Source organism: Larus michahellis, chromosome 1 (assembly GCF_964199755.1).
Source record: "Larus michahellis chromosome 1, bLarMic1.1, whole genome shotgun sequence".
NCBI lineage: Eukaryota > Metazoa > Chordata > Aves > Charadriiformes > Laridae > Larus > Larus michahellis.
In genome coordinates this window covers 64,954,452-64,981,331 of record NC_133896.1, presented here as the reverse complement: position 1 = coordinate 64,981,331, position 26,880 = coordinate 64,954,452, and the positions used below count along the sequence as shown (strand labels likewise).

The window sequence follows — 26,880 nt, the reverse complement described above, 5'->3', positions numbered from 1 at the left end:
TCTATGTATACACAAGTTTTCTCCTTTCTTTCATATGTGCAATGTAAGTTTAATATTTTGTCCCAACTCGCTTTGGTCTTGCACTTTTTTCTTTTTTCTTTTTTTTTCTTTTTTTTCTTTTTTTTTTTTCATTAGAGATTATGTTTGGCTAGTGATGTTGCCAACTGCTGCCCATTCTGGAAAAGTATTCAGCTGGAAAAGTCTAATTCCCCAAGTGTTGATTGCCACCATGACAACAGCCAGGCCAATCAGGTTTACGCCCAGGCCAGCTTTCACCTACAAAAGCAAAATGCATCAGGGTATGATCCATGACAATTTGATCAAAAACAGTTAACATGGAAAACAGAAGGCAGTAGGGTGTATGTATGTATGTATACTGACATATATAGTGATAAATTATGTATACTGATTTCTAGAGCCAAAAAAAGCACAATGAGTGTTATCTATTAGAGCATACATTGTAGGAGTATTCAGGAGTGATGCAGCTCATTGGAAAACTGCTCAGTTTATCACTTGAACTTCTCAATCATGTAGTCAGATTGGGGTGTTATACCACACATAGCAGGGTGATAACTACATGGCTTAGTGGGGAGCTACGTGATAAATCTAATTTCTCATACTCTCCTGGGCTTGTCTTAACAGGTCAGTGCAAAGGATTGTATACTCCTGTTCTTTGATACCTCTTTAGACCATTGCATTCATAAAAAATAAAGATGAGAAATGTGCGTATCCTACAGCAGATATGTGGATGTTCTTAACCTGACAGCTCGGTTGCTTAACAGCAGTACAGATCAATATGACTTTATATTACACCACCATCATCATTATTATTATTGGCTGCTGGATGTGGGGACAAGGTGTCGAAGTTGCATGAAGCATGGGAGGATATACCCGATCTCAAGACTCACCATATCTTTAATCTGGCAGTGCCCATAGCTGAAGACAATGGCATTCGGAGGATTACCCACTGGTAGCATCACCGCAAATGAGATACACATGGTGACAGGAATCAGGGTGTATAAAGGGTTGATAAGCAGCGTTTCTGACTGGAAGGAGAGAGGTGTTTCACTTAACCAATAAAAGCCACTGCTCACAATTAGGATTAAAAGACCCTGTCTGCTTTATGTGAAATCTCCTTGGTTTCTAAACTTAATTGTGGAAGTGTTTTTTGGTTTTTGGTGTTTTGTTTGTTGTTTTTTTTTTTTTTGAGTAGTGCTATAATTTGGAGCTGGTCATGCTTGAGGGATTTCTCTTGAGATATTTCACACTGAGGGAGGGTGGAGATTGCTACTATTAGGCCTCCTTTGCTCTTTCTCCCACTTGTTCTCTGTATCACTCTGTGTTGTGTCTTCTGGATCTTAACACTGACTGCCACTTCAGACTTCATCCAATAGAAGTCACAACAGGTTGACACGAAGAACTGACTTCTTTCAGTTGCTGAAGCTACTGAGAGCCTTAAATAAAGTCCTCCTGAACAGTGGTTAAGAAAACTAATTGTTCATAGTCCAAACTCGTATGGCGAGAAGACAGTGATGATGGAATATTCTTTACAGTGGTCTAAAGAATTGTTCTTCCACTGCAGCCTTCAGTGGTGGTGAAATTTTGCATTTTCATTTACATCTCTATGGCCTAGTTTTATGTCAGAGGGAAAGGGAAAGGCTACAAGACTAACTTCATTATGGAGAGAGAAGTGTCTACAAGTTACTTTTACAGTCAAAAAAGAGAGACTACCTTAAGATGGCAGTTCAGACTACTAAAAGTGGATTACTGCTCTAAATTTCTCTTTAGGAGAGCCTCTCTGCATGGAGCAGAGGTAAATCTGAACTCATAACCATACTAACATAATTAACTTATTCTCATCTGACCATATCTTCATATTACCTCAGAGCTCATCACAAAATGTACTTTGGGACAATCCCATAAAGTTGATATAATAGGGAAACTCGATTAATGACTTGCATTCTTGGTAAGAAAAGCTTCACATTACATAAAAGAAAAGAAATAAGACAGTTTTCTGTAACTGCTGTTCCAATGTAGAATGAAATTTGTATCTCTTTTCTCTGCCTTTGTCACCAATCTCCTAATTTTTTTCTACCCATTACAAATATCTCTGCTTTCCATGCTGGATGATAGTATGCTTACCAAATGACCCCCTTGAACACATTTAAATCTGATATAATATTAACTGCTACAGTCTTTTTTTACAAGTAGTGAGCAGGTGACTACTAACTAATGAACAGCACATGTGAAATAACAATGATAAGAGTATCTCAAGCTTTATGTGGACCTCACCTATCTTGTTGATTGCATCGTTACCTTTTCTTGTCCTTAGACTGTGAGTCCTCCAGTGCAGGAGCAATGTTTTCACTTTGTCTGAGAGGTGCTAAAATATACTTTAGCTGCCTGAGTTTGTTGTTTTTCCTGAATCCAAGACTGCAGATCTGCTACAGACAGTAGCTTGGGAAACAAGGCTGGGTTTCATGCAGTCAGAGTGCCAATACCCTGACATCCTGAAACATTCCCACGAGCCTGTCAGGAAACAACGGACTGAAAATGTCATTGGTTTTACTCACCATGCTGCATAAAATAGGCAGAAAGATGGTTATGGTTGCTGGATTACTAACAAACTCTGTTACCAGGGACACCAAAATGCAGGCCAGCAGAGTTACAGCCCAGTAGGGAAGGCTGCTCAGGGAGAGCATTTGGCGTCCAATCCATGTAGAGAGGCCAGAGGTCTGGGGAAAGGACAGAAGCACAAGAATAACTAAATGCTTAGTAGGCTTGTAAAGCAGATTCTTCTCTTTGAGGCAGTTTGCGTCAGAGAATCCCACCAGCAAATAAACAAAGTTTAGGTCAATGCTTTCTGCATTTCCTTTTCTTCAGTAAACTGGATTTCACTGCAGTGCCTAATTAATAGCTGTCCATAGTAACAAAGAGATACATTTGGCAGTTAATAACATTTAAAACGCACCAAGGCTGATCCCTCTTTCTTCACCATGTGAACTAGAGTATTGCAAATTGGTGATGAAGGATTGCACAGTCTGGGTAGAATTCATTCTGAGATTAAAATACACAAATTTAATCTTCTACACGTAGGAGTCTATAGGAGACCTAGATGTGTACTGACGAATTATACTGAGTGTAGATATAGTCAGCAGAGCCTAGAGTATGATTTGTCTAGTCAGCACTAGGAGCTTGACTCAGTTGCCAAAAGAGGAGCATCCAGTGGCAGCTGAGAAGTTCCCCCTCTGTCTGGTTAACTGTTAGTTGAGAAAGTGTGAGGTTTTCCTCTGATCCTGTGTTGTGTCTGCCAGCCTTGAAGGAATATCTAGATATTCTAAAGCATCAGAAATGGCGGATGCTTACACAATTGACTTGAGCCCTAACCATCTTTTTATTCTCTAGAAAGCTCTCAATTGAGTGCAGGGAGCAGGGACTAGCTTATATACAAACTTGAAAGTATCCACATTGTATATCCAAAGTGGGGAGCATACAGAGGGATAAAAGTCCAGGTTTATAATTTTTTTTTAGAAAGGAGGATAAATCTCAATCAGTACCTTGCATCCAGCTGCTAAGGCATAACCTCCTCCAACCAATACTACAATCTCCCAAGGCATGGTCTTCTGGAAGTCCTTCCAGGTAATGATGGGATCCAATGCATTAACGTCTGCTGACTTTTCACCATCTCCTATATCAAAATAAAGCAAATGTGTGACCACTATTACGTTGGCCTTTTTGCAAAAATCTTCACATTTTTCACACTCGTAGGAATAACATAATATCCATGGGAGTTATCTTGAGAACTATGTGTGAGAGAGGTGAAGAACCTATTTCTCTGGTTAGCTTGGCCTCAGAAAATGCCGCATATTAATTCCAAATGTCCTGACTTCCCCTTGGCTGCTCTGTTGATGTGAATAGTTATAAACCCCTGTGTTTCATTCTGTAGCTTTTTGAGGGACTGTACTCTGTTGTGTATACACGTGTGCAAATTATCTGTAGACTAGAAAGATGGAGTTACAACGTGATTATTTTCTCAAAGAAGGACATTTTCTCTCTCTGGTAGGCCATGAAGCTTCATAAAGTGCATTTATGTCCCTAGTTTTTATCTTAGGACATTATTTTTTTAGATGTCTGAGTATTTTCTTGAAGTAGGAGTTAGAGAGTGTTATTTTTCCTAAATGCTGCATATATGTCAGTAAGAAAAAGAAACATATCTATGTACCTTTGTAATCTCTACATAAGATTCTATGCAGACTCTGTTTTCATACGTGACTGCTGAAAGCCTATCACAGCAAACTAATCAATATCTCTGAGTGCTACCCAAACCAGAATGTGAAATAACAATCATTATTATTATCAAGAAGACTGTGAGAGAAGCATTGCCCAAACTTGGAACTTTGTCTGACATTTACTGACCTCTTTCATGTTTACTTGATCAATGATTTCTGCTGTATAAGTGATGACAAAGTTATTTACTAGAGCTTATCTTCAGCCGATTTTGCAAACATCTGCATTATAGTTCTCCATATGGAACTTCATCCCAACCTTTCCTAAAACTCAGTCCTAAATTTTGATAACTCTGTAAACACAGAAGAGATGGTGGCCTCAGGTACAAGGTCTGTTTGTAATCTGCTGGATGAGACAATATGAACTAAAGCAACAAAATCCCAGGGGTTTGGTGTAAAAATGACTGGTATCAGAGAAGAAACTGAACCCTGACCTTCCACAATGAAAATCTCTTTTGGGAAAGTTTTACAGAGAACAGAAAAGTATCATTAAAGCATTGGAAAATGTGCCAGGTCTCTTTCTTCCTACATCCTCCTTACCTTTTTCCCTTTTTCCAAAACATGGCTTTTTTGCTGGAATGAGGAAAAGGAGAAAACCAAGAAATACAGACACAGTGGCATCAGTCCGGTAACCTTTCCTAGGAAAGGAACAGTGGAGTTATTACAAGAACACGTAAACAGAAACATTTCCAAAGAAGCTGCATGGCTCCAGGCACATTGTTGTAGGTGAAGTTCTATTTCCACATCTGAAACCTTACTAACAATCCACTAGAAAATTATGTCTGCATATCAAGGGTACAGATTTGATTTTTTTTCCCATTTATTAAACTGACTCCAATAGCCAACCTCAATCACTGCTCAGCAATTTTTAACAATACGGTGGAAAAAAAAGAAATTCCTTTTGGTTTACAAATCTATTAACTCAGAAGTACGGAAAAGCAGTGTGTTTATCAGAAGTGAGAAACAGTAAACACATTCTGGGGAAAGTCAAACCCAAGTGATCCTTCAGAAATGTACTGTAGATTGATCTTAAATAAAATGTTTAAAACTCAGACTGAAAAAGTATTTTGAGGAGCGCTGAATTCAAGATCCTCAGGAAATCCCAGTATTAGAAATTGGTTTTCTGTCAAAATCAGGCTGAAAAAAAATTTATGCAGCAGAAACTTCAAGAAAATTTAAGTTTAAATCACTTATTCTTTGATATACGTTGTGGTTTATAGTTTCTTTTGATATAATTTGTTTCAAAATTATTAAAAATAAAAGAAAAATTATTTGCTTCAGCCACCATTCTGAGTAGTATTTAATTGAAATGATCATTTTCTTGACAAAATTTATCTTCAAAATAAAATTGAAAATAACCCTTACGTTTTAATTTGAATTGTAGTTGCCATCTGTTCCAGTGGTAGCTTCTCTATGACTGCACTAAAATGTTTTAATTTCAGAATCTGACCCTCCTATTTTTTACATTTGAAATGTTTATTTTACTTTCTCTAGTTAACTCACTCTGCTTACTGAGAAAGAATACAATTTGCCACCCTGTGAACAGATGTAGTTTTAAAAGCAAAAAATCCTAATTCATTTTTCACCACCTTGTTAAAAGCAGATGATGATGTTTTATGGCCAAAAATTATTGCAGAAAGTCAGAGGATGCAAGGCCATATTCATGTGCAGTTGTTTAGGGAATTTCACTTACTTCTCAAAAAAAGATGACCATCCTGGTACAAAGCCAGGCTCACGGGTGAACCAAAGCAAGGTCATCAGAACGAAGAAAAATCCAGTCACCATCTCAGGATAGCTAGAAATAAAAACAAACAAAAAAGCTAGGAATTCCATCCAACATCGGTCTGAAAACCTGAGAGCAAATGCCAGAAGAAGTAAGAAAGTAGAAACTGGTTTCAACAAAAAGGGTAAAAAACGTATGCAAATTAGAAAAGAAGATTAGTTTGAACTAAAGAATTCTACATTTGGCTCCCAGCTGAGAACCATCTAAACCTACTAAAAAATAAGCTAAAAATCTCAGCCTGTATTTGCAATTCAATCGTTCACGGGCAAGACCTGAATGAAAATATTTATAAATGCTTGTTTTGTATTTGCATTATTATCTGATTAAAAGTGTGGTAACAAGGTAGAGCTTATGTCACTATTCCACTGTAAACACTTTCTATTGCATGTTTTAAAAGTGTAGAAAGCATAAGAGCAAATGGCAATGTAGATTAGCACAAATATTTTAAGCACGTGAAATAAAGATAAGATTAAAAGTGACTTGGGGATACTGAATTTTAATTCAGGATAGATTTAAATTAAGTATAGTTTCATATTTAAACACAGTCTGAACAACAGTCTAGATTCAGAGTTGATCACAGCAAGTTGGTCTGTCAAAATTTCAGTTGAACAGCACAAAAATGTCTTGGGAAGAATGGGTTTTATGAGGTATCATCCCTTTTGAAAATTAAAAATCTTGCAAAATAATCTTTTCAAGAGAGATTTCTTGCCACCATAAATAAAGATTATGGGCAACTGAGAGGGTGGACATCTCACAATATGGGAGGTTGCTGCAAAGCCGTTGCTAACAGTGAACCTCTATCCACCAAAATAAGTACGTGCCTGAACTGGGAAGGGGGTTGTTTAATGATTTAGTTCAAAGGCAGAGACAAACCTTGACTCAGATGGTGTTTGGACTCTGGTATAAACCTGAACCCTTCCTTTTATTTCCCTTTTCTTTAGAAATAAATAAATGACTAAATAAATGCATGCTTGTAACAAAATCTTTGATTTTAGTTCATTTTTGCATTTAGTTCTATTCCTATTCTGGGAAGGAAGAGAAAGGCTTGACAGTTTAAGCATAATCTTCATAAGCCAAAGGCAACGTGGAGGGCAAGAAGAGAGGATGGTCCTGCCTAGAAAGGCAAATTCCTGAGGAAGGCAGCTCCATTTTACCTAACATTTCCCAGTTTCTTATATTCTTCTTGAATTCTTCTCTCTGACATTTCTTCCCGTTTGGTTTTCTTCTTCTTGCTCACAGAACAGGTCTCTCTAAAACTGAGGTAGATAGCACAGTAAAATTAGACAAGGGTATCAAATATTAAAAAAATAAATAATAAAAAGTAATAGCAATGAGGCAAACTGAAAATAAGAGTTGCCAAAGGCTCCGAGACTTGTGAGAAGATGTGACTGGGGCAAGGCTTCATGGCAGTGGGAAGGGAAATTATTACGTGTGATCTATGCATAGTCTAATTTCCAGATCTTCTGAGAATCAATCCTAGACATAGTAGGAATGTCCTCAGGGTGCTCAGACGAATACTGACTGGTATCACTGAGCCATCCCGAGCTGTGGCTGGGCTCCCTTTGTGTAGGCTTCCTCAAAGAGCTGGTGGCGGCCAGATTTTTCTGGTGCCAGAAACCTCCAATCCTTTCATTTCCACTATGGCTAATTTCTATCATCACATGGAAAGACCGTGACAGAGGCCAGCTATCAATAGGGTTTTTTAATGGGGGAAGTGTATGCTTTCCAGTCAGATTAGGGGTATCCAACACATATGGGGCCCAGTCTGGCTTTTGAGCCCAGGTTTGACCTGAATATTCAGGATTCACTGTAAGTAAAGGGGGAAAGCTGTGCTGAGGATCCCAATACCTTCCATGACTGGTCTGCTTCTACTAATAGTAGCTGTTTCTAAACCAGACGTGATCAGTGTAGCACCAAATCGCCTCTGCCACAGAGGCCAAAGCAATCATCCTAGTGTTTTGTCCTGGTGAAAAATGCCTGTACTTCTGCCAGGGATGTACAAGCACAAGCCCATTTCATAACTGAATATATTTAAACAAGAAGTCTTCAACAGGCTTTTCATTTAACTCGTAAATGGGCATCTATGTGACACTTGTTTTTAGCACACTTAGCACTGCCCTGCACCTATAAGTATTTAAATTTCCTTGCAATCCTTGCTGTTAGACTCCAGTAAAATTCACCAGCAGTAATGCAGCTGCTGGAAGAGAAGAGCTGTATGATTTATAATGGCCAGTTCTATAGGAAGAGTTTTACCCTTAGCTGTGCTTTGCTGGCAAAAATCGTTTGGTGGGTCCGTTATCCTTCCCCTTTGACCTAGTCAAGAGCCTAAAAAGCAAGTCTGACATGTTATTCCAACTGGGCCAAGTAAAACCAGATTGACGACACTATGATTCCTAGGAAAAGAACATGAACGTTATGCGAATTCGGTAAACACTTATGCAGAGGCAGCTGTTTCAACATGTTGTAAGTGTTTCCAGGCTTAGGAAGATGCGAAGGCAGAGTGTTGTAGCAAAGCTCCTAACATAATATGTTCTTTAATGAGCTGCAGTGAATAGGAGTCAGAGATTAAGGAGGCTCAGAATCAACCAGTACTTCTCAAAAAGTCCATAATGCTTCAGTTTCTGGTATTATTTAGAACAACATTAATCAGCATGAGGTCTTGGATGTAATGTGGAATTATATTTTATTTAAAAAAAAAAAAAAGGTAATTGAGGGTCATGTTGGGGCTTGTTTCCTCTCAAGATTAAAAAGAAAAAAAGGAATTGTGTTAGCCTTTTAATTTGAAACTACAAGGATCAGGAGACTGACTGAGAGAAGGACACCGAGCTGTTCACCTCTAAATTACCTCTTCAAATCTAGTCAAGGTCAACAGCAAGCAGAAGTCATTATCATTTATTCATTGTCTTAGGTAAAATAAATTAGTGATGTCAGTTCATCTTACTTTTAAGAGTAAACTAAATCAAATTAAAGCCACTTTAATTCTGAGTAAATGTGTCTGCACCACAATTTAATGCAGATTAACTAATCCACTCTAAGTGCACACATTTAGTCAATTTGCATTAACTTTGCTGAATGCCTCTGCAAAGAGAATATGTGATACAAATGAACAGGAGACTGAGCCCTGTTCTTATTTTGAGGCTAAGGGACTTACTGGTAGCAAAAGGTATTCATCTCTTAGGCTGTGAGTCCTTTCCACTTTAAAAATAAATATATATGGAGTCTGTTTACCTTTAATTTTAGCTGGTCTTACATCATTGAGCTCATTGAGCTGAGGGCAGATCTGAAAAGTGACTTGTTCACTTGCAGCTATTTTTCTATTCATCTTTTAAGCTGTACTTTTCCAAAAGGACTTTTAACAAGATTTTAGATACACCACTCCTCATGGTCGTGAGAGTCAAAAATCAGTTGAATGCACCATAAGGATTTCCACCAGCAATACCTAGGCACTTCACTCTCAAGCCGCGATACTGTACAGTGCTGTCTATGCAGCACAGCTAAGCAATAAGATTTCCTCTGGTAATTGTTCTGGCAAGAAGAAGGAAGTTGTGCCTTAGCTTTTGTCATTTGCAACTGGAAACACCTTTATGAGACGTGTTCTAGAGGAGCCACAGTTGCCCTGCTTTCATAATCCATGCACCTTGAAAAACCTGCACTCACTTGCAACCCAAGAACAGCCAATGCATCCAGAACCAAGTCAGGACCAACATGATGAGGGAGATGGGGAAACTGAACAAAAACCAGGTTCCAAAATTCACCACTTCAGCATTTGGGTAGTGGCTGCAAAGGAAAGAAAGGATGCAAGGGAAGTTAGTATGGTAAAAGGACAGGCACCTCCAATATGCATAGATGCACACACACATATGTGTATATGTATTTGTCATGGCATGAAAGAAAAATTACATCAGTATGTATTTGCAACAGCTGCTTCGCATGCGCATAGTGAAACGAATTGCCAAAGAATGTCGATCACTGACCACGCCTGACCACCAGATGAGACATATAGCACTTCACACCATTAAGACCAGATGGTCTGGATTGCCTAGCCAGCTTCAAAAACCCGTAGAGTTACCAGGAGTGAAATTCTGGCCCTACCTGTGTTTTTCTGTTAAAACTCTTTTTAGTGTCAGCAGACTTAAGCATGATTTCACCTGGAGTATCTTTGTATGTCTTATTGTGGACAACGCAAATAATGACTATAGTCTGTTGGGGTCTGACAATGTGTCTGATATGTGCATTTGATGGAACTGTTGTAACAGCAAGATCTTTGGAAATTCTGTAAAATCCAAATCCTTGGGTTAAGGATGGCTTCTGAAATTAGTTTTCTTTGCTACCACCATTCCAGAGAGAGAAATGAAGTATACCATGGCAGCAGATGATCAGAATCAGGTTTGAGCTTGGACGCATATCTGTGTGTGAAAAGTACCACCAGTCTTCTGACAGCAGTAACATTCATGTCTTTGAGAACCCTAGGCATATATGATAAATGAAATTCTTAGCTGATCAGAGAGCTGTTTCCCATCTTCTCTGAAGCAAAGGTGTAAGGCCACACTTCTACATTTATTTATTTTTGCATTATGTGTTGAACAGCCCAAGTACCACTAGTGATGCCTCTAGGTTCACCATAAAAACTCACTTTCTAAGAATCCACAGAACAACTTGAAGCTGATTTTATGACATTTCTTCTTTTGTGAGTATTTCTTTTCTCTTCTTTGCTATATCTTCATGGCTTTAATGTTTACTTTTCCAGGGTGTCTGCTGCCTTCATGATAATCAGTTTGTTAAGCCAAAAGAAGTTTCTGAAGAAACTTAAATGTTGCTGAGGAATTTTTATTTTGCATGGGAGGAAGACATGGATATGTATTAACTTAAGCTCCCCTTTTCAAGCACTAACCATTAGTAATAACATTACAGTCAAGGACGAAACAAAATTGCCTTCAGGGAGACTGTCTTACAAGGTACTTGTAAGTCCTTGTACTGTCCTTGAGGTAGTAAATAACCCATGGGGAAAATGGGGAAAGCCACAGAGATGATAGTGACCCAACAACCACTTTCACACAACCACAATATCACTTACTTGTTGAAGTGCTCTAAGAATATGAGGCTAGTGGAGGTCCCTATGATGGTTGTCAGTCCTCCAATGGTTGCCGCGTAGGAGATACTCAGTGAGAGGCATTTACAGACCATGTGGTCATGTCTTGTCTGATACCGATACTTAGTGCTCAAGCCGAGTTCTGAGGGCTTAGGAGGCAGGACCAGTATCTGAGCCTGTGAGGGGATACATTCACCAAAGAAAGCAGGTGATCAGAACAGCAGCCCAGCTTGCTCTAATGCCATGGTGATACTGGTCCCAGAGAAACAACAGGTTTGCATAAGAAGGGGCAGGTTTTTTTCACAGGGATTAACTGGGATCAAAACTTGAAACATGTCCAGTGGCCTGAAATTGCCTGGTCTGTGGCAGAAATGTAGGACAAACAGTAATCAGAATTCTGGCTATGGTTTGGGCCAGCTCCAGTTCTGGCTGGAATCTCAGTGGGATACCAAAAACCTTTGTGGTCTGCAGGGGTGGCATGCCAGCACTGCAGCAGTAGGAACCCATAATACTTGAGGCTTATGAGCAGACACCAGACAAATGCTTAGTGGACTTTTTGCACTTATACTGGCTCAGGGCCTCTAATTAGGAGCTGAGTCCTAGGTGTCTCAGAAATGACATGAAAAAGTCTGGGCAATAGGAATACGGAACAAAAAGTTACAGGAAAATATTGCTGCAAAAGAAACTTTCTTAGCAGGAAAGTCTCCATGTTGGTAAATCAAATTCTTGTACTGGAAAAAAGAGGTACAGTACTTCAAAGCACTTCACATGCAACTCAAGGCTGTAATTTAGGATCAGGAAAAAGGCGGAAAGCAGTTCGGATAGATTTTCAAAATGCATGAATTTGGATTTGGGTTTATGTAGTAAAATCAGTTATGCTATAGGCTCATCATCATCATGAGGATACCCTGGCTAAAATCTCTGTAGTTTAAAAGTGACGTGTGTATATTTGTTATAAAATAACCACGGAATGTGTATGGGAAATGGGTATTAGAAGAAATTAAGTATCAGGAGCAGTGCATTAGCCTTTTTTGGAAACATACGCTCAGATTCTTTTGACCTGTGAATGTGAATTTGTGTTGATTTTAGCCTAATCTTTCCTGGACATCAATTTATGCCATTAAGATACTACATAACTGTAGTCCAAAAAGCAATCACTTCTTGGATCCACTTAAGAGAAGTAGAAATACTGCAATGGACTGATGTAATGGAGATTGTTGAGGTGGATATTTGGCAAGACAAAAAGGAGGTAGATACTAAGACTACCTAATGAACTGGCTGAACAGTTAAAGGGTCCATGCCCACTGCCGATTTAGTTCTGAGTAGGATATTGTGTGTCAGGGATTGTTATTTTTGAGTTGGGCTCTTTTCCAAGGAGGCTTTGCAAAAATAAAGTGGGTAGGACAGCTGAATAAGAAAGGAAACTTGTGATCACAATGTAAAGCTAAGTGTACTAGCCATTGGGAGAGGGTCTTCTGAAAATGCCTGTGCTGGGGGCATCTAAATGTGAGTAAGAACTAGCAAAGGGCAATGACTGCTGTAAGATGATGGAGAATGATTCCATGTAACGCAGCTCACAAGGAACAAGTACTAGACAGTGGGAAGCGGGTGATGTTCACGTCTCCCTTTTCATTCATCCCCTGGATCTAACAATCTGCTTACCTGAGGTAGGTGCTGCCCATTGCTCTTAGGATTCATCGTTCCAATAGGGTTGGCTATCATGTGCACACCATTCATACTCTGTGGGGAAGCAAATGCCTTTGGATTAGCCTTTCTTCTGTTCCTTGGGGGACTTAGATTACAATTAATGATACTTTGTAAAAATCATGGGAAGTGGACTTTTGAAAAAAAACACCAAAACAACCGACTAAAATTTCAGCTGTAAACTTTACACTGGAAAAAAAAAATTGAAAAAACCCAACAACCTGATTCAAAGTGATCTTAAAGGTCAGATTATAATAAATTTAGGTATTCTCCTTCTGCCATGTAGGAGAATCTAACAGATCCTTTGCTAGAGGCTATGACTTTGTGATATGTGTAGGTTGTTCTAGTAACTGAGGTGTCTCACCTGCAATAAAAACTGCAAATAAAAGATCATATCTGAACTTGCTAGAAACCATATGGAATTGTTAGTTTGCTGACTTCATCTCAGGATCTCCAGTAATAAGTACAACAAACACTACAGAGTTAGTGTTTCCCAACTTGATTTGGTCTAATAGGTTAAATACAAAGCAGGACATTCGGCAATACAACATTGTCTGCCAACAACCACTACTTGTTTGAAATAAAGGAAACAGCAGTTTGTTGCGGAGCTGTGTGGACTCTGCTCTGATGGTTCCTGCATTAGAAGACAGTGTAGCTCAGAAGATACTACCTATGACAATACCTTCGAGTGCATCAAGGAGCTGAAGTCAGTAGTAGTAGCACTAAAAACAAAGAAAGGAAAATATACTTTAAAAATGCCTTTTTACCCAGCTCCCTCAAAAGGCACACATCATGGGTAGGAGGGGCAACATCTGCAGGAGAACTAGTGCCTACTGAAATGGTGAAGAATACCGTTTATTTGTACCTACTATGTGGTGTCTTGACCAGATATATAAGTCTTCATTATGTTTCACAGCTCTGTCTCTAGCTGTATAGCAATGAGGTTCCACCTCCATGAAAGAAAAAATATGTATTCTAGGTAGTATATACCCCATTCTAGGAATGGACTCAATTCACAGTGGAGTGAATCATCGGGCAATACAGTGTTACTGCTATCTTGTTCTACACAAGTTCTTCCTCCACCAGCCTCTCCAATGCTGTTTCTGAGCACCTACCTGTACCACATTAAAGCCTTCACCAAAATCTGTCCTCTGTGGTACATGGACCATGCAAACAATCCACTGAAATTTTGCTTTGACATTGAAAATATATTTAATGCCAGATGTGCTATTTTTCCCATCAAATTTCAAGCTCTTTTTCAAGTAATGCTATTTTAATAATTGTTCTGTTATGAAATATCCCACACATACTCTTCAATAAGGCTTAAAGGGATTAATGGCACAATGCCAGACTGAAAATTTGATTCTATACTGCACAGAAAATATGGCAGGGATAAAAAGAGATAGAGCAGAGGGAATATTGGAGAACCCATTAGTCTCCCAACTAATGAGAAAGCTATTTTGATCTTGCAAGTTAACTTAAAGTCATCAACATGTGCTGTTTGAATGATAATGTTTGTTGTAAAGTAAATTTTTAAAGGTGTAACAAGAACTTGTTTCTCTTTTATTTTGAATAATTGTGAACAAAATAGGAGTTCAAGAAGGGATTATGCAATTTATTCTCACACCTTGTGAAAAGACGCTCCTCAGTATTTAGCCTATAACATAGTTTTAGGACAATGACTTTGCGTATTCTCCTGAGTGTCTTGAAATGATGGTTAATTAGATAATTTGACAAAGAAATCAATCCTTTCCTTGATTTTCCCTTTTCAGTTTACTAGATTTTACCCCAAATAGAAACCTGGTTTAAACTCTTAATGTTTCAGACTTCTGAAGAACTTTGTCTATATTAAAGGAAATACTGTACATTTTTTTGGGGGGGAGGGGTGTGTTTTATTGGTCTCCCTCCCTCCCCCCCGCCCCTCTCTCCTCTCTCTCTTGAATGGTCTTGACAGTTCAGGCTTTCCTTAGGAATCCTCTGTAATTTTTTTCCCTCTGGATATCTCCTGTGGGCACTCCATACTGTGCTTGGATCCTCTCTATTACTGTTCTTTCAGAGAACAGAAATAAAAATCTGTGGACAGCACTCTTTTATACAGCACAAACACAGACTTCAAAAGAAGATCTTTCAAACCCTGAGAAACATTTTCCTTCTCTCTAAAATGGCTATAGTGTTAAAAAATACATGAATCCTGAGAAGCTTTAATGAGATCCAGTCCATTACATTAACCCCATTTCTCATAAGCCTTCCTTGTCAGTCATGTCTAAAACATTAACTTGTAAGCTTCTGCTTGCCCTTCCTGTCTCTACTCCTAGGTTCATTTCATTGCAACCTGTGTAGGGTTCAAATCTCCAGTCGTGATGTACAGGGTTCATTCTTACTCCTCATTGATGAAGATAAGCTCCAGTGAAGGCTGGCCATGTTTTTCGCTGAGACCTGCGACAAAGGAAGAGAAAGCAGACCTTGGGGTAAGAACTGACCTGAGCCCCTGGGCCACACCACTGAATGTGGAGGAGCTATTGCAAACAAAAGCTTGTCCCAACCGCCTCAAGTACCCTGTGGCCCTTATGAAGCGTTTTATTGTGTCATATTGTCCTGATCACGTGCCTCTGGCAATTAGAAGACTATCATAACTAAGTATAATAGGAAAGGTTAGATGACATCATTTTCAGCCTGGGAACTGTAAATGGAAACAAAAGAGAGATTCTTTTCTTCCCAAATCCTTTCTTTCTGGGAAGGAATGAACAAAACAAACCTTAGAGGTCTTATAATTATTTTTTTTGTGGCACCTGCTCTGACCTGGACAGCCTCGAAGGGCAGGGGTAGAATGAGCAAACGTAGGATTGTCAAAGAGCACACTTTTGGGCCTCTTCTATATTTCTTTGACTTTCTTCTCAGATGTTTCCTTACAACCCTGTAAAGTCCTATGATCTAAGAGCTCATCACACACAAACTCCAGTACATGCCCTAATTCAACATAAATAGTTTCCCAACTCCAGCTCTCCCATCACACCTTGTAACTTTCATTTTTCAAAAGAAATATCAGAATACACAAAGAAAGACTACAAATCAGCATCTTTGGCAGTTCAAGTCAGATGGTTCTGACCTCGATAGAATTAGAACCATGTGTATCAACAAGTCTTATCACTGATAAACAAATGAGGAAAGAATGGCCAATATTGACAAATACCTATTGGCTCGTTTTCTTCAACAATTGTGCTGCCTGCAGTACTGATGACCTCGTGCTCCTCCTCAGCATTCACTAGCTCCTGGAGCACTGCCTCCACGATTGGCATCACCATGGCTGTGGTGGATGTGTTGGAAAGCCACATGGAGAGCACCGTGGTGCAACACATAAAGCAGAGAAGCAACCTGGAGTACAACACAGGGAAACCTTCTTGAGGCACTTTCAGAAATATTCAAGGCCTCCTTGCCTGATGTTTTCATTAGTCAACTGATAACTACATGGGGGCTTTTCCTTTCTGTGGGTGCCAAAATACCATGCTGTGCACAGATAAAATGCTGCCTTGTGCTGAGAACTGTCATAAGACAATGTATAATTGGAAGTTATTTGCTGCCCCACCTAGAGATCAGCATGTGACATAAGAGCATATCCAGGATTTAAACATCCTTTTGTGTTTGCTAAGCAACAGGCAAAGAAGGAACAGAGAGATGAAAATCAGTATCACTAAAAAAGAGAAAGCAAAGGGACAACAAGCCAAGGAGTAGGAGGTGGCAAAAAGAGGATGGGAAAATTTGTAAGCTTTCAAACTCTGAAATGAAAGGTGGGTAGGAAAAGAGACCCAAACCAAGCTAGCTTTTGTCCCTGGATGGGAAAGTTGGAGTTGTTATTTGCTCTTTCAAGATGCTGCTATCAGCCTCAGACTGCCCTGAAGTCAAAGGTTCACTCACATGCCTGGCTTTGCTCCAGCCATCATGACCATACGCAGGGCGATTCGCTTGTGGAGATTCCACTTTTCTACAGAAGCTGCCACACAGATCACACCCATGAGGAGCAAAGTTGTGTTCTTGAAATACTCAGCAGCCACCTGCATCAAGGGCAACGGGGAAACAGTCAGTTAAAAAAGCAGTAACTACCCTAAACAGAGAGCATGCTGACTGAGAAGACATATGGTACTGTGGACTTTTTCCCCCTAGAGAAAGAATGACAGGGAGCTGGAGAACATGAAGAATTCATAAGTCAAAATGTTCTCTTTAATCTCTTTCATGTTGTATTTACAAATAACAAATCTCTATATGCACTTGTTTGTAAGTTTCCTCAGCTTTGAAGAGATCAAGAGAAATTTTACTTCGAGAAGGATTTTCACTGCCTGCAGTTGATGATGCTCAGCTAAACCCAGACTGAAACTGCCGCAGACAAACCTCTGCACTGAAGGTAGCTAATATATGTGCTTCATCTGCTTTCTGGAAACGTTATTGTCTGTCTTGTTTGTTTTTCTTATGTCTTGCTCAACTGTTGGGCAAAATGTGGCATCCCTAGAACCTACAGGAAAAGTCCTTTGGGATGTGCTGTCTGCATGCAATAAAGAAAGGTTGGGGTATAGCTGTGATGATCCACAAACCCTGTGCCAGAACTTTTCACAATGGAAATCCATCTCCATTGTACCATGAAAATAGGGCAAAGTTTCAGAAAAGTGAACTTTAATTTAAGGGGATGAGCAAAAATCATCAGCTGGCTCAGGAAAAAATTCAGAGGCCATGCATGGTCCTCCAAAATGGCATTCTTGAATGTGTGGCTTGCTAAGATATGAGAAGAAGTTCTGTGAAGTGACTGCAAAAATAACGAATGAAGCAAACCAAAACATTCTCTCTCTCATGTGAAAGCATACAAAATGGGAGAAAAGAGAAGTTATAAACAAATGCTTGAAGTCTAACTAAATTTTTCATTTCAGTCTGATGCAATCCTTCCCAAGCCATTGCTGGAATATTTTTCCAAAACCATAGTTTCTTCAGTTTAAAGCTATTCTTCTAACCAAATGTAGGCGTCAGCATTTTAAAACAATTAAAATCAGTACAACCAGTACTTTTTCCATTGTCTTTAGTTATGCTAACGCTCCTCCATAAAAGTGCAAGAATGACCCTAATGTTATTTTGTGAAAACTGCAGCAAGTATTTAATTATATTTATTTAACAAATCCCCGTGGTGACCTAAATAGACTTGGACATCATAGTTGTGTGCCAGAACTTTTAAATATCACTTTTTTTGGCTTTCTTCCACTGCCTTCTTTCTCATTAACTTTCTTTATTTTCCTGCTACCTTGTTAAAAAAAGATCTTGAACTGAATGAAAGAAATCCATCAAGCTAGGAGCACAAATAATCTGTTTTTTTCCTTTATTCCTTTCACAGTCATTTTGGAGAAACAAGTGAATACTAATATTCTTATTAATACGCACGTACACATATACCACACGCTGGCTCATGTTCTTAAGCCCCTGTGAGTTATTTGTAGCTTAAACTGCTAGGCAAGAGCCCTGGGTTTCTATGGTGCTCCAGAACAGCAGACTGGAAATACTGCAGCAGTATCAGAGTTGTTTATTTTAAAATGCAGGGGTTTCTTTCTGTTCCTAAAGCAAATAATAAATTCTCTGCAATAGTCCCACTGCCATTTCATTTGATATTGTATTGAATTTCTGTCAGCCTACCCTTAAATTTTCCTTCTTCAATATGCTGCAGAATTTTGTAACGAAAATGAGTAACTACTTTACCTTTATTTTAGGAAAAAAAAAAATCCTGAAAATATTTAAATGTATTGGTATGGAAATGGACCTGATTATATTCCACAGTTGTTACACCATTGGGAGAAATAAGGCAGGTCATAAAACTCTTGGTTCGTGCTTCACTCCATCCATTTATGGGCATGACCAGTGCCAGATTGTGTCAGAAATTCAACAATTTTATGGTTGTGATATATTCTTCTGTGTTTCCGTATGAATTTCTGGCCCTTATAAATCAAGTGTGATGCCCTCCCACCCCCCGCCTCCCTCCAAAAAAATAGAAAAAAATCAAGAAAAAAAGAAGCTGTTGGTGAAATAAAATAAATTCTTGGCATATCATGAAAGAAAGTAACATTCACCAAAACCTCAAGTAAGCAAATTCAGAACTGACCAAAGAGACTTTTTTCTACAGCTACTGCTTTGCCTTAGAACTCATGGCTACAAGGCAGCACTAAGGTTACAGCTTGGAAAAAGGTCTAGACATTCACATGGATAACAAAATTACCCAGCCTTATACAGTATATGGTAATTCTTTTTAGAATGTCTTGCCTCATGCCTTATACCTCATCTATAATAAATATAATTGGAAGGAAACTTCGCAGTTTATCCTATAACTGCTGTTTACATGCTTTTGGAGGAGGGGAAAGGTGGGATCCTTTAACCCAATAGGTTTTGGAAATTGTTGGTGATGTCATAGCTGACAGGATGGACACCCTTCTTGACTAATATAGCCATTTCTATATGTGTCTTCAGTAAAAGAAAGAGCTGGTCGGCCCAAGTTACACATTACAAGGTGTACACTTCTTCCTCACACACTTCTTAGTCTTTCTGTTCCACTAAGTTTAGTTTTATTCAAATAATTAACTGAGGCTGAGAAGATTAAATGACAAAAAAGTGCATACTGACCTCACTGGACTTCATGACTCCAAATAGCGGGTATAGGAAAGCAGGAACTAAGGCTGCTGCACCAAGAGGTACCGCTTCAGAGACCCAGTATACAGCCGTCACGATCAGCACGTAGGCACATGAGGCTTCCTGTAGGCAGAAAGCATGGAGGTTACACGTTACGGTCACACCATCTGCTGTGGAACTCTTTGTGAACACGTTCATAGGACTCATCAGACTGTGGGTGCCTGGACTTGAAAAACTCAACAAGGACTGCATGAGGACCTCCTAAGGCACAGCTGTTTGGATCTGAATCTAGGCTACGATCAAAAAGGCCAGTTCCAGAAGATGATGCTAATGAAAACTTTTGCACATTTAGCTAGGGCAAAACAATGGCATAAATGTATTTATCACCAAAATAATGGTTCCAAGTGCATTTACAGTTTTGCTAGAATTTCATAATCCACTATTTACCAAACATTCAACTATGACTCCTCAGATTGGGCCTGTGGAGCTGATATTTCTACACAGCTATCTCTACAGTATTGGACAAGAACAGGAGCTCATAATTTTCAGGATCAGATGAGAATGTTCACTTTTGCCGTAGCATGGACAAAGCCACATTGTGGCTCTTTTGGGAGATTTTCTGAAAGATCCGTTTTTTTAAACAGCATGCAAACCTACATTTTTTGTCAGCTGATTTTATTTTCTCAGGTGATTTCTACAGACCCTTGGGAGAAGGCCACAGACCCGAAGGGCTTAGAGGCAATCGATTAACAGAGATAATCAAACACATTTGCTGGTGTCCAAGGTTCTGGTAGAGAAAGCCATGTCAACCCCATGCTCAGCATTCATGGAGAGCTGGTATATGATGGAGAAAGGTGCTATTTGCCAAATATTTTTACAGGAAAACCCAGCGAGTCCACAGAAGTCTTCTGGTTCATTTTTTTTAGGTAGGTATGTCTTTATTTGTGGCATTCAGTGGAGTTCTCCTTAGGTTTAGTTTGTTATGCTTAGAAACATGGGGATATTTCCTGCAAATAATTGCAGAAATTATCTTCAGGAAAAGGTTTTTCCTTTCCTTCTCTCAAATTTGAAACCAGCTCCTGTTCTGGGTCTAACTGGCAGTTATATAGAAAATATGATTTACACCAGCTATAAATCTACCTGTTCTTCATTATTCACTGGATGTTCTGTATGAATTTATTGAGCCATATGGATTCACAGGTCACAATGGCTATTGTTTAGAAAATTCACGGTTCACAAATGCTATTTGACTGTGTTAAAATATAATTTCATTGTTTTTGTTTCCTCATTGGATGACTCACAGATTAAGCAGCTTTCAAGAAGTCACACAAGGAATTCCCACAGATCCTTGGGCAAATCAACGAGCGTGTATTACACTTCAGTTTTGTGAACAAGGTGGTAAAGTGTAATGTAAGACTATATGGGAATGTGGGTTCAATGGAATGAGTCAATAGCTTCTATTTAAATTCATATTCATACGTGTCCTTTTTACATTACCCTAACAAAGAGCCACAATCAGCTGTTCCTCTTTTTTAGTACAGCTTATAGTAATAACAGGCAGAACACAGCCCAGAGAAGAAGTTAAGATAGATCGCTATGTGCCATTTCCATTGCTTGCTTAAAAATTGCAGCCAAGCTTGGGTTTAAATTAACTGCCAGACCTTGCTCTGACTCCTATTTCAGAAAAGCATAACATTAAACAGTTTTGATTCAAGTAAGCAGGGCCACCAAAATACCCGAAATAAGGTTACCAGGAAAAATAATTTTCTTGAATCAGATAAACTCCAATTATTTTAGAGATGATAAAGAGTATCTGAAGTGCTTTCAGAGAAATTTAGCATCCTTTATGGATGGACAAGTACTCTGAACCACACAGAAATGTGCGTATTTGTTTCTCTTGCTTAACCATTATAGAAGAGTGGTTTAGGTTTTTAGCTCTCCAGTACAGGTTTCACTGTGCTCTGTGATCAGGTCCTTCAGCAAAATATTACAATAGAAGGTTGTATTGCAGTTGTAGCTTCATTGCTGCCAAGAAAAAAAATTATAAGAGAGGCTATAGAAGGTAGGCTTAGAATGGATGAGATCAGAGGTGGAGTTTTAATATTCATGGATTATGATGCAGGCATTGTACATAATGGAATTGCTATGCTGTTTGTAACTCCAAAGACTGGTGTTCAGTTTGAAACAACTTCAAGTGATCACTCAGTAAAAAAATGAAACAAATAATTTTGACTTAAAGATGGAAATAATTTAAAAACTGAGATGACAGACATTAGGGATTTTTAGTAATCTGTACTAGGAAGACAAAACTATTTTAGATGAGAGTCACATTGCTGATGGATTGGCTCATAAACATTAGCCAACTTGCTGCTCAGTCATCTTTAACTACATTATACTTCATGGTTAATATTACACAGAGAGCAGGGCATACGATCATTTTTGTGACCTAGCGACTATTTGAGACATTTATTTTTTTTTTAACTTATTAATTTCTTTTAACAAACTACTAGTTTGCATGGGATCTCTATGATATCCAGCAGTTGTCTGAGGAGAAAAATAAAAATGCCTTTTAATGAAAAAGCATTGATTTTTATTTTAAAGCAGTGCATATGTAAGATCCAAGACATATATTTTGCCAAAATTCATAAAATTAATTTCATCTGAACCTGATTCCAAACCACTTTCTCACTCCAAAAACATACTTCTCTGTAATTTCTTTGAGCATCGATCGTTATTTTCTATTGCTCCTCTGTGTGTAGCGATAAAGTAGACTGATAGTAGAAATGGAATAGGGCAAAGGCAAGTTGCATCTCTATCAAAACCTAGCTGGGATGGGCACTGAGCCTTTGTGTTTCCTATACTCTAGGCTGTAATCAGTTTACAAACAAAACTCAAATAAAGTACACTTTTAAATCGTATAAAACTGGGTCACAAGTACTAGGAAAGCCAAGTTTGATAATCTCTACTAAAAACTTAATCAGCTTGTCTAGCAACTCTCTTCATTTTCTCAGTGCTTTAAACAAGCTTGTTTCCGAGACAAACCATATTAATCTCTTCTATTTAATTGAACTGAATTTATATATTTAATTAATGGTTACCAGAGCTACTAAGTACTGTACTGAAGTAGCAGCTGTACTATTTTAACTGTTTCACCCTTCTCACTTCATGTTGTACAGCTGAACATTACTGTTAAGCCCACCTCGGGGCTTGAAGCAGGAACAGGAAAACATGTGAAGGTTGGAGGGACTGACACCTACCTTCAGTCATTCCCTTGGGGAAAAGAAAAAAGGAGCTAAAAGGAAGCTGTGGCTCAAAAATTCCACAGTAAGGGTCATGCATAAAACTTTTGTAACTAAAACATCTGAGGATCTCAGAATGATTAAAAAGAATAAACTGTGTTGGAGATTTTCCCACTTATGGATGTCCATTGTATACCTTGCTTTGCAAGCATGTGGATAAGCTGTGCAAGGAAGAGGTAGTCTGGCCTCTGGACTATCATCTTTGAGCTGGTGGGATCACACTATAATTCCCTCCCTTCAGCTTGTGTAAATAAAACCAAAGGTTAATGGAAGTATGCCATCCGTGGCTATTCAGGGCATGTTCTGTGCTTTAAGGTCCATTCTGCTGACTTGGCGTGTCAATGTGTCAACATCACCTGGCGCTGCAGGTCTCACAGTTTACAGCAACCCTGACTGACTTTTGAGGAGTCATCCCTGTGTCCTTCATTGGGTTCAGTGAGGCCACAGGATCAGCAGTCAAAGGAGACCCTGGCCACAACTGACTGGATTCACGTGGATGCTTTATGGTGTCACTGGTGGCTTTATGGAAAAAGGTGGGGAAAAAAAAAAAGAGGCAAACTGCTCCCATATCACTGTTAACTATGAGGGAAATAAGGAAAGGAAGAAAAAGATCCACACTTTGTAAAGAACACAATGGTTTTTTCTGTACATGTCATGACCTGAAAGGCACATATGTGTGTCCCAAACTTGCTGTACAAATCATAGTTCAGATATAAACTCCAGAAAGGGAAGAAGAATTCAAGCATATTTTCTCAGGTTTATTTTTTACCCAAACTTTTCTTGTCATAAAATAATAGAAAAGAAGACATGGACATTATTCCCATAAGCTCTATCTACAAAAAAATTCTGAGTCCTTGTGCTCCCTTTCATCACTCTTGCCACTACACATGTAATGCTCCTTTGACATTTCCAGAGTTGTGCCAATATCATCAAAGAAGCTGCAAGCTGATGTTCTGCAGAAATGCAAAAGTAAACCACCTGGTAATTCTGAGCTTTATAAGACAGACAGAAAACTAATATAATTGTCTGATAAATGAAAATATAAGTAAATCAGCAGGTGAAAAATTTAATCTTCAGGTTTAAGAAGTAATCATAGTCAATGGGTTGTAACAAAGTAAATACTACACTAAACCAATTGAATAGTGTACTGTCAACTGAGTTTATTTGGTATAGATGTTTTCTTAATAGCATTATAAACATTAGTCCAACTCAGACAGAATCACGGCTATACTTTGCCATCTGTGGTCATTCATGTATATATAAAGTGGATGTAAAACATCATCTGATGGCTTTTCATATCACTTTGCAGTAAAGCCACACCATGAGGTGCAGAGTAATAGCGCAGAGGAGCTTGTACTGTATAATAGCAATTCTTGCAGCTATACTGACAGTGAACATCTGTTTTAGCACCCATACGATGCTATTACAATTCCCTTGGTTATTAGAGTTTCCTTATTGCATTCTGTGCCTCTGAATCCGGTAGGGAGCAAACATGAGTAACAAATTTTAGTGCAGTGAATCTCATGTTTCCTAGGAGAGTTTCTCAAGGGACATAGAGCATGCTGCAGTTACAGTGCCACAGGGGAATGTCAGGGAGTATCTGTTCTTATGTTGCCCTTCCAGTGACATTGGGGGAGATTAAACCCTTTTTTAAAACAAGCCTCTGTGAAATGGTGAGCCTTGCTGTTCTCTGAAGAAGAGCATAGTTGTCTGTCATTCATTCCCTCCTGAGAGAGACGGAAAACTACTATAAGAGGACAGTCAAGATATACATTGAAGTTCAGAGAAGGAAAACTCATTCAAAGTGCAACATACAGTTCAGTGGTGTAGCAACATTTCCTTTCTATGAACCTGTTTTTCTTTCCAAACAAAAAACTGGAGTTTTATTTTTGAAAACTGCTACACAGTTTCTAATCCTTTGGATTTCTATTTGATAAAGTAGTAGTATTCATAAATCCTCTCGTACTAGAAGGAAGAATTAATCTTAGCAGGGTAGAGGAAGAAATGGAAATTGCTGCACCATTTGGCCAGATTTATGTCTGGTGCTATGGAAGCACCAGCTGCAGAATTTTTGATACATTGCAAATTTTGATAAGGTAAACATCACCATCTCTGTAAGTTAGGAAAACGTTATTTTATGGTTTAAAACTGCAGAGGCATGCATAGAGAAGAGATAATCACATGGCCAAGGGTACTCAGTAGCTCCAAAACAGCGTCAGGAATCAGCTGCATTCACTCCCATTCCTTGGTCTTCCTGTTAAAGCACCGACTATTCCCTCCTTTGTATTGTTGTGTATGTCTCTGAGCCATCATTTATTAGCCACTGCCAGAGCTGCAATGTTTCAGTAGAGATGCCTACACCTGCTTTAGAATAGTGGATGCCATATGGGGTCCTACACGTCTGTCACTGAGTCTTAGCTCCTGCCTCACTTGAATTGCTATCCTATAAACCCAGACTAAACTGAAAGTTCCTCCATGCATACTTATTATTAAAACCTAAAGATACTACAAGTATTCCTTTTAAAGGCTTATCTTTAAAGAAAATTTTGTTGGATATGTTTGTTCTGTTCCCCCTTACACACACACATTATTATAGAAAAAGAAGAGGTACAGTATTTCTGCTTTAAAGTAGTGCTTTACTAGCTTTGCCTGGTAGTTCAGCTCTGCTTGTGACAAGACTCAAGGTATCTCTGGTTCTTACTGTGACGACTTCTCAGTGACCTTCCCAGTCCTTCAAATTCGAGTCCTTGATTTTTCTAAGACCAATGCATATTTAGGTCTTAGCACTTCTTTTTGCATACTTATCCAGCATGACTACCTATTGCACACAGAGGCTTTGTTAAATAGAAAATAAAAATGTACTTACGCTGCTGGGATATAAAAGTGGTAGAGGAAGCAGCAGAAGCGGAATGAGAACAACGAGCAAGAGGTTTCTGGATCTGAGAATTTCCTTCATCACTGCCATACTCCTTTATTTTCTGGTGGCTTTCTTCTCCTTGGGTTGCTTCTCCAGTTCCTCAGATACTCCGACTTCCACTCCACGTTTTCCTTCACCTGTACTCAGATTTCCCTGAAAGGTGTCTCACTGCCTCATTTCCTATCCTCCCCCCACCCCCAACCCAAGTCACCTGAAATAGCTTTCTTAATTTGTTTATTCTTCAATCTGTTGTTTTGAAAAGAAACCTTAATGATTTTTCAATTAAAAAGACTCTCAGTTTAAGTAGGGCTCACCAGCACATCCAAGTTATTATCACACCATAACACACAGAGGTTTGCAAGTTGGAGCATAGTGATCTTTTGACAATTTTTCTTTTTAATTCAGAATCACAGGTATAGATGTGTTGCATTCTTATCCCCATGTTTTAGAAGGGTTTTTTTCTTCCATCATCCAGCAATGTAATTCCTGTTTTTGTTAACTGGGTGAGATATGTTTCAGGCTGCTTCTTTTCCTCCTGTTTGATGGTCTGAATGTCTCAAATACAAGTTACTTTTCTGATGGAAAATTATTAAAACCAAAAATCTCTTGTTCAGTGCACAGAAACAAACTTGCAGGTATTCCTTCTTTAAAAAAAAAAAAAAATTAAACCATCTACAGCTTCTCCAGATATTGTCTCTTTGCTATAGTTTCAGCTTCTACTTTGTATCTACCTTTACCCTACTTTTGCCCTGAGCTTGGAATTCACAAGGCAGCAATTCCAACACAGATTATACTTGGTCTCAAGATAAAAACTTGTTAAAAAGCTCCATGCAACTCTAATTCACCAATGAGGACTGTGGAAGGTAGTAGTTGCTCCACCCATTATCCAAAACCCAGTCAGAACATTTGAGAAAATCAGCAGCCTCCTCTTTCTGACACACACACAAACAGACAAAAAGATCTTTTTTAGTTGCTGAACAGTGTAGTTGTTTCAGGGTCCCAGTACTGATGGTAAACAAATAATCATTGTTTTCTAAACAGTGTCTTTTGTCTTTCATGTTTCTTCCATCCTGATCCATGAACATCACTTATTCATAAGGCATGGGCTGATCTCTGTGCTGATTCATGTGCCTTCAGTAACAGTAGGATTCAGA

General features: G+C 38.8%; 1 protein-coding gene across 2 annotated transcripts; it reads right to left on the bottom strand.

The window, feature by feature from the left end:
- SLC13A4 (solute carrier family 13 member 4) lies at nucleotides 1-26,625 on the bottom strand. Of its 2 annotated transcripts, XM_074582864.1 has the most exons (16): nucleotides 25,676-26,625; nucleotides 19,505-19,633; nucleotides 16,775-16,911; nucleotides 16,053-16,234; nucleotides 15,244-15,298; nucleotides 13,545-13,584; nucleotides 12,821-12,898; nucleotides 11,144-11,334; nucleotides 9,727-9,846; nucleotides 7,224-7,325; nucleotides 5,980-6,081; nucleotides 4,827-4,924; nucleotides 3,558-3,688; nucleotides 2,574-2,735; nucleotides 909-1,046; nucleotides 1-276 (listed from the first exon to the last, which is right to left on the bottom strand). In XM_074582864.1, exons 1-16 carry the CDS (start codon nucleotides 25,772-25,774, stop codon nucleotides 139-141), a joined length of 1,902 nt encoding a protein of 633 aa, XP_074438965.1. In that variant the 5' UTR covers nucleotides 25,775-26,625; the 3' UTR covers nucleotides 1-138. The 2 variants fall into 2 exon arrangements, with proteins under 2 accessions (XP_074438965.1, XP_074438974.1); XM_074582873.1 differs by lacking the exon at nucleotides 7,224-7,325 and having other exon boundaries at nucleotides 25,676-25,915.
- Nucleotides 26,626-26,880: the final 255 nt, after the last annotated feature.

What these genes read in the sequence shown, in the direction of transcription:
- SLC13A4 (XM_074582864.1), bottom strand. Translation starts at nt 25,774, where the DNA reads ATGGCAGTGATGAAGGAAATTCTCAGATCCAGAAACCTCTTGCTCGTT. An exon ending in TGAAGAAAACGAGCCAATAG is followed by an intron (nt 15,299 to 16,052) that starts GTATTTGTCAAT and finishes CCTTTGTCGCAG; the next exon opens with GTCTCAGCGAAAAACATGGC. An exon ending in ATGGGCAGCACCTACCTCAG is followed by an intron (nt 11,335 to 12,820) that starts GTAAGCAGATTG and finishes ATCCCCTCACAG; the next exon opens with GCTCAGATACTGGTCCTGCC.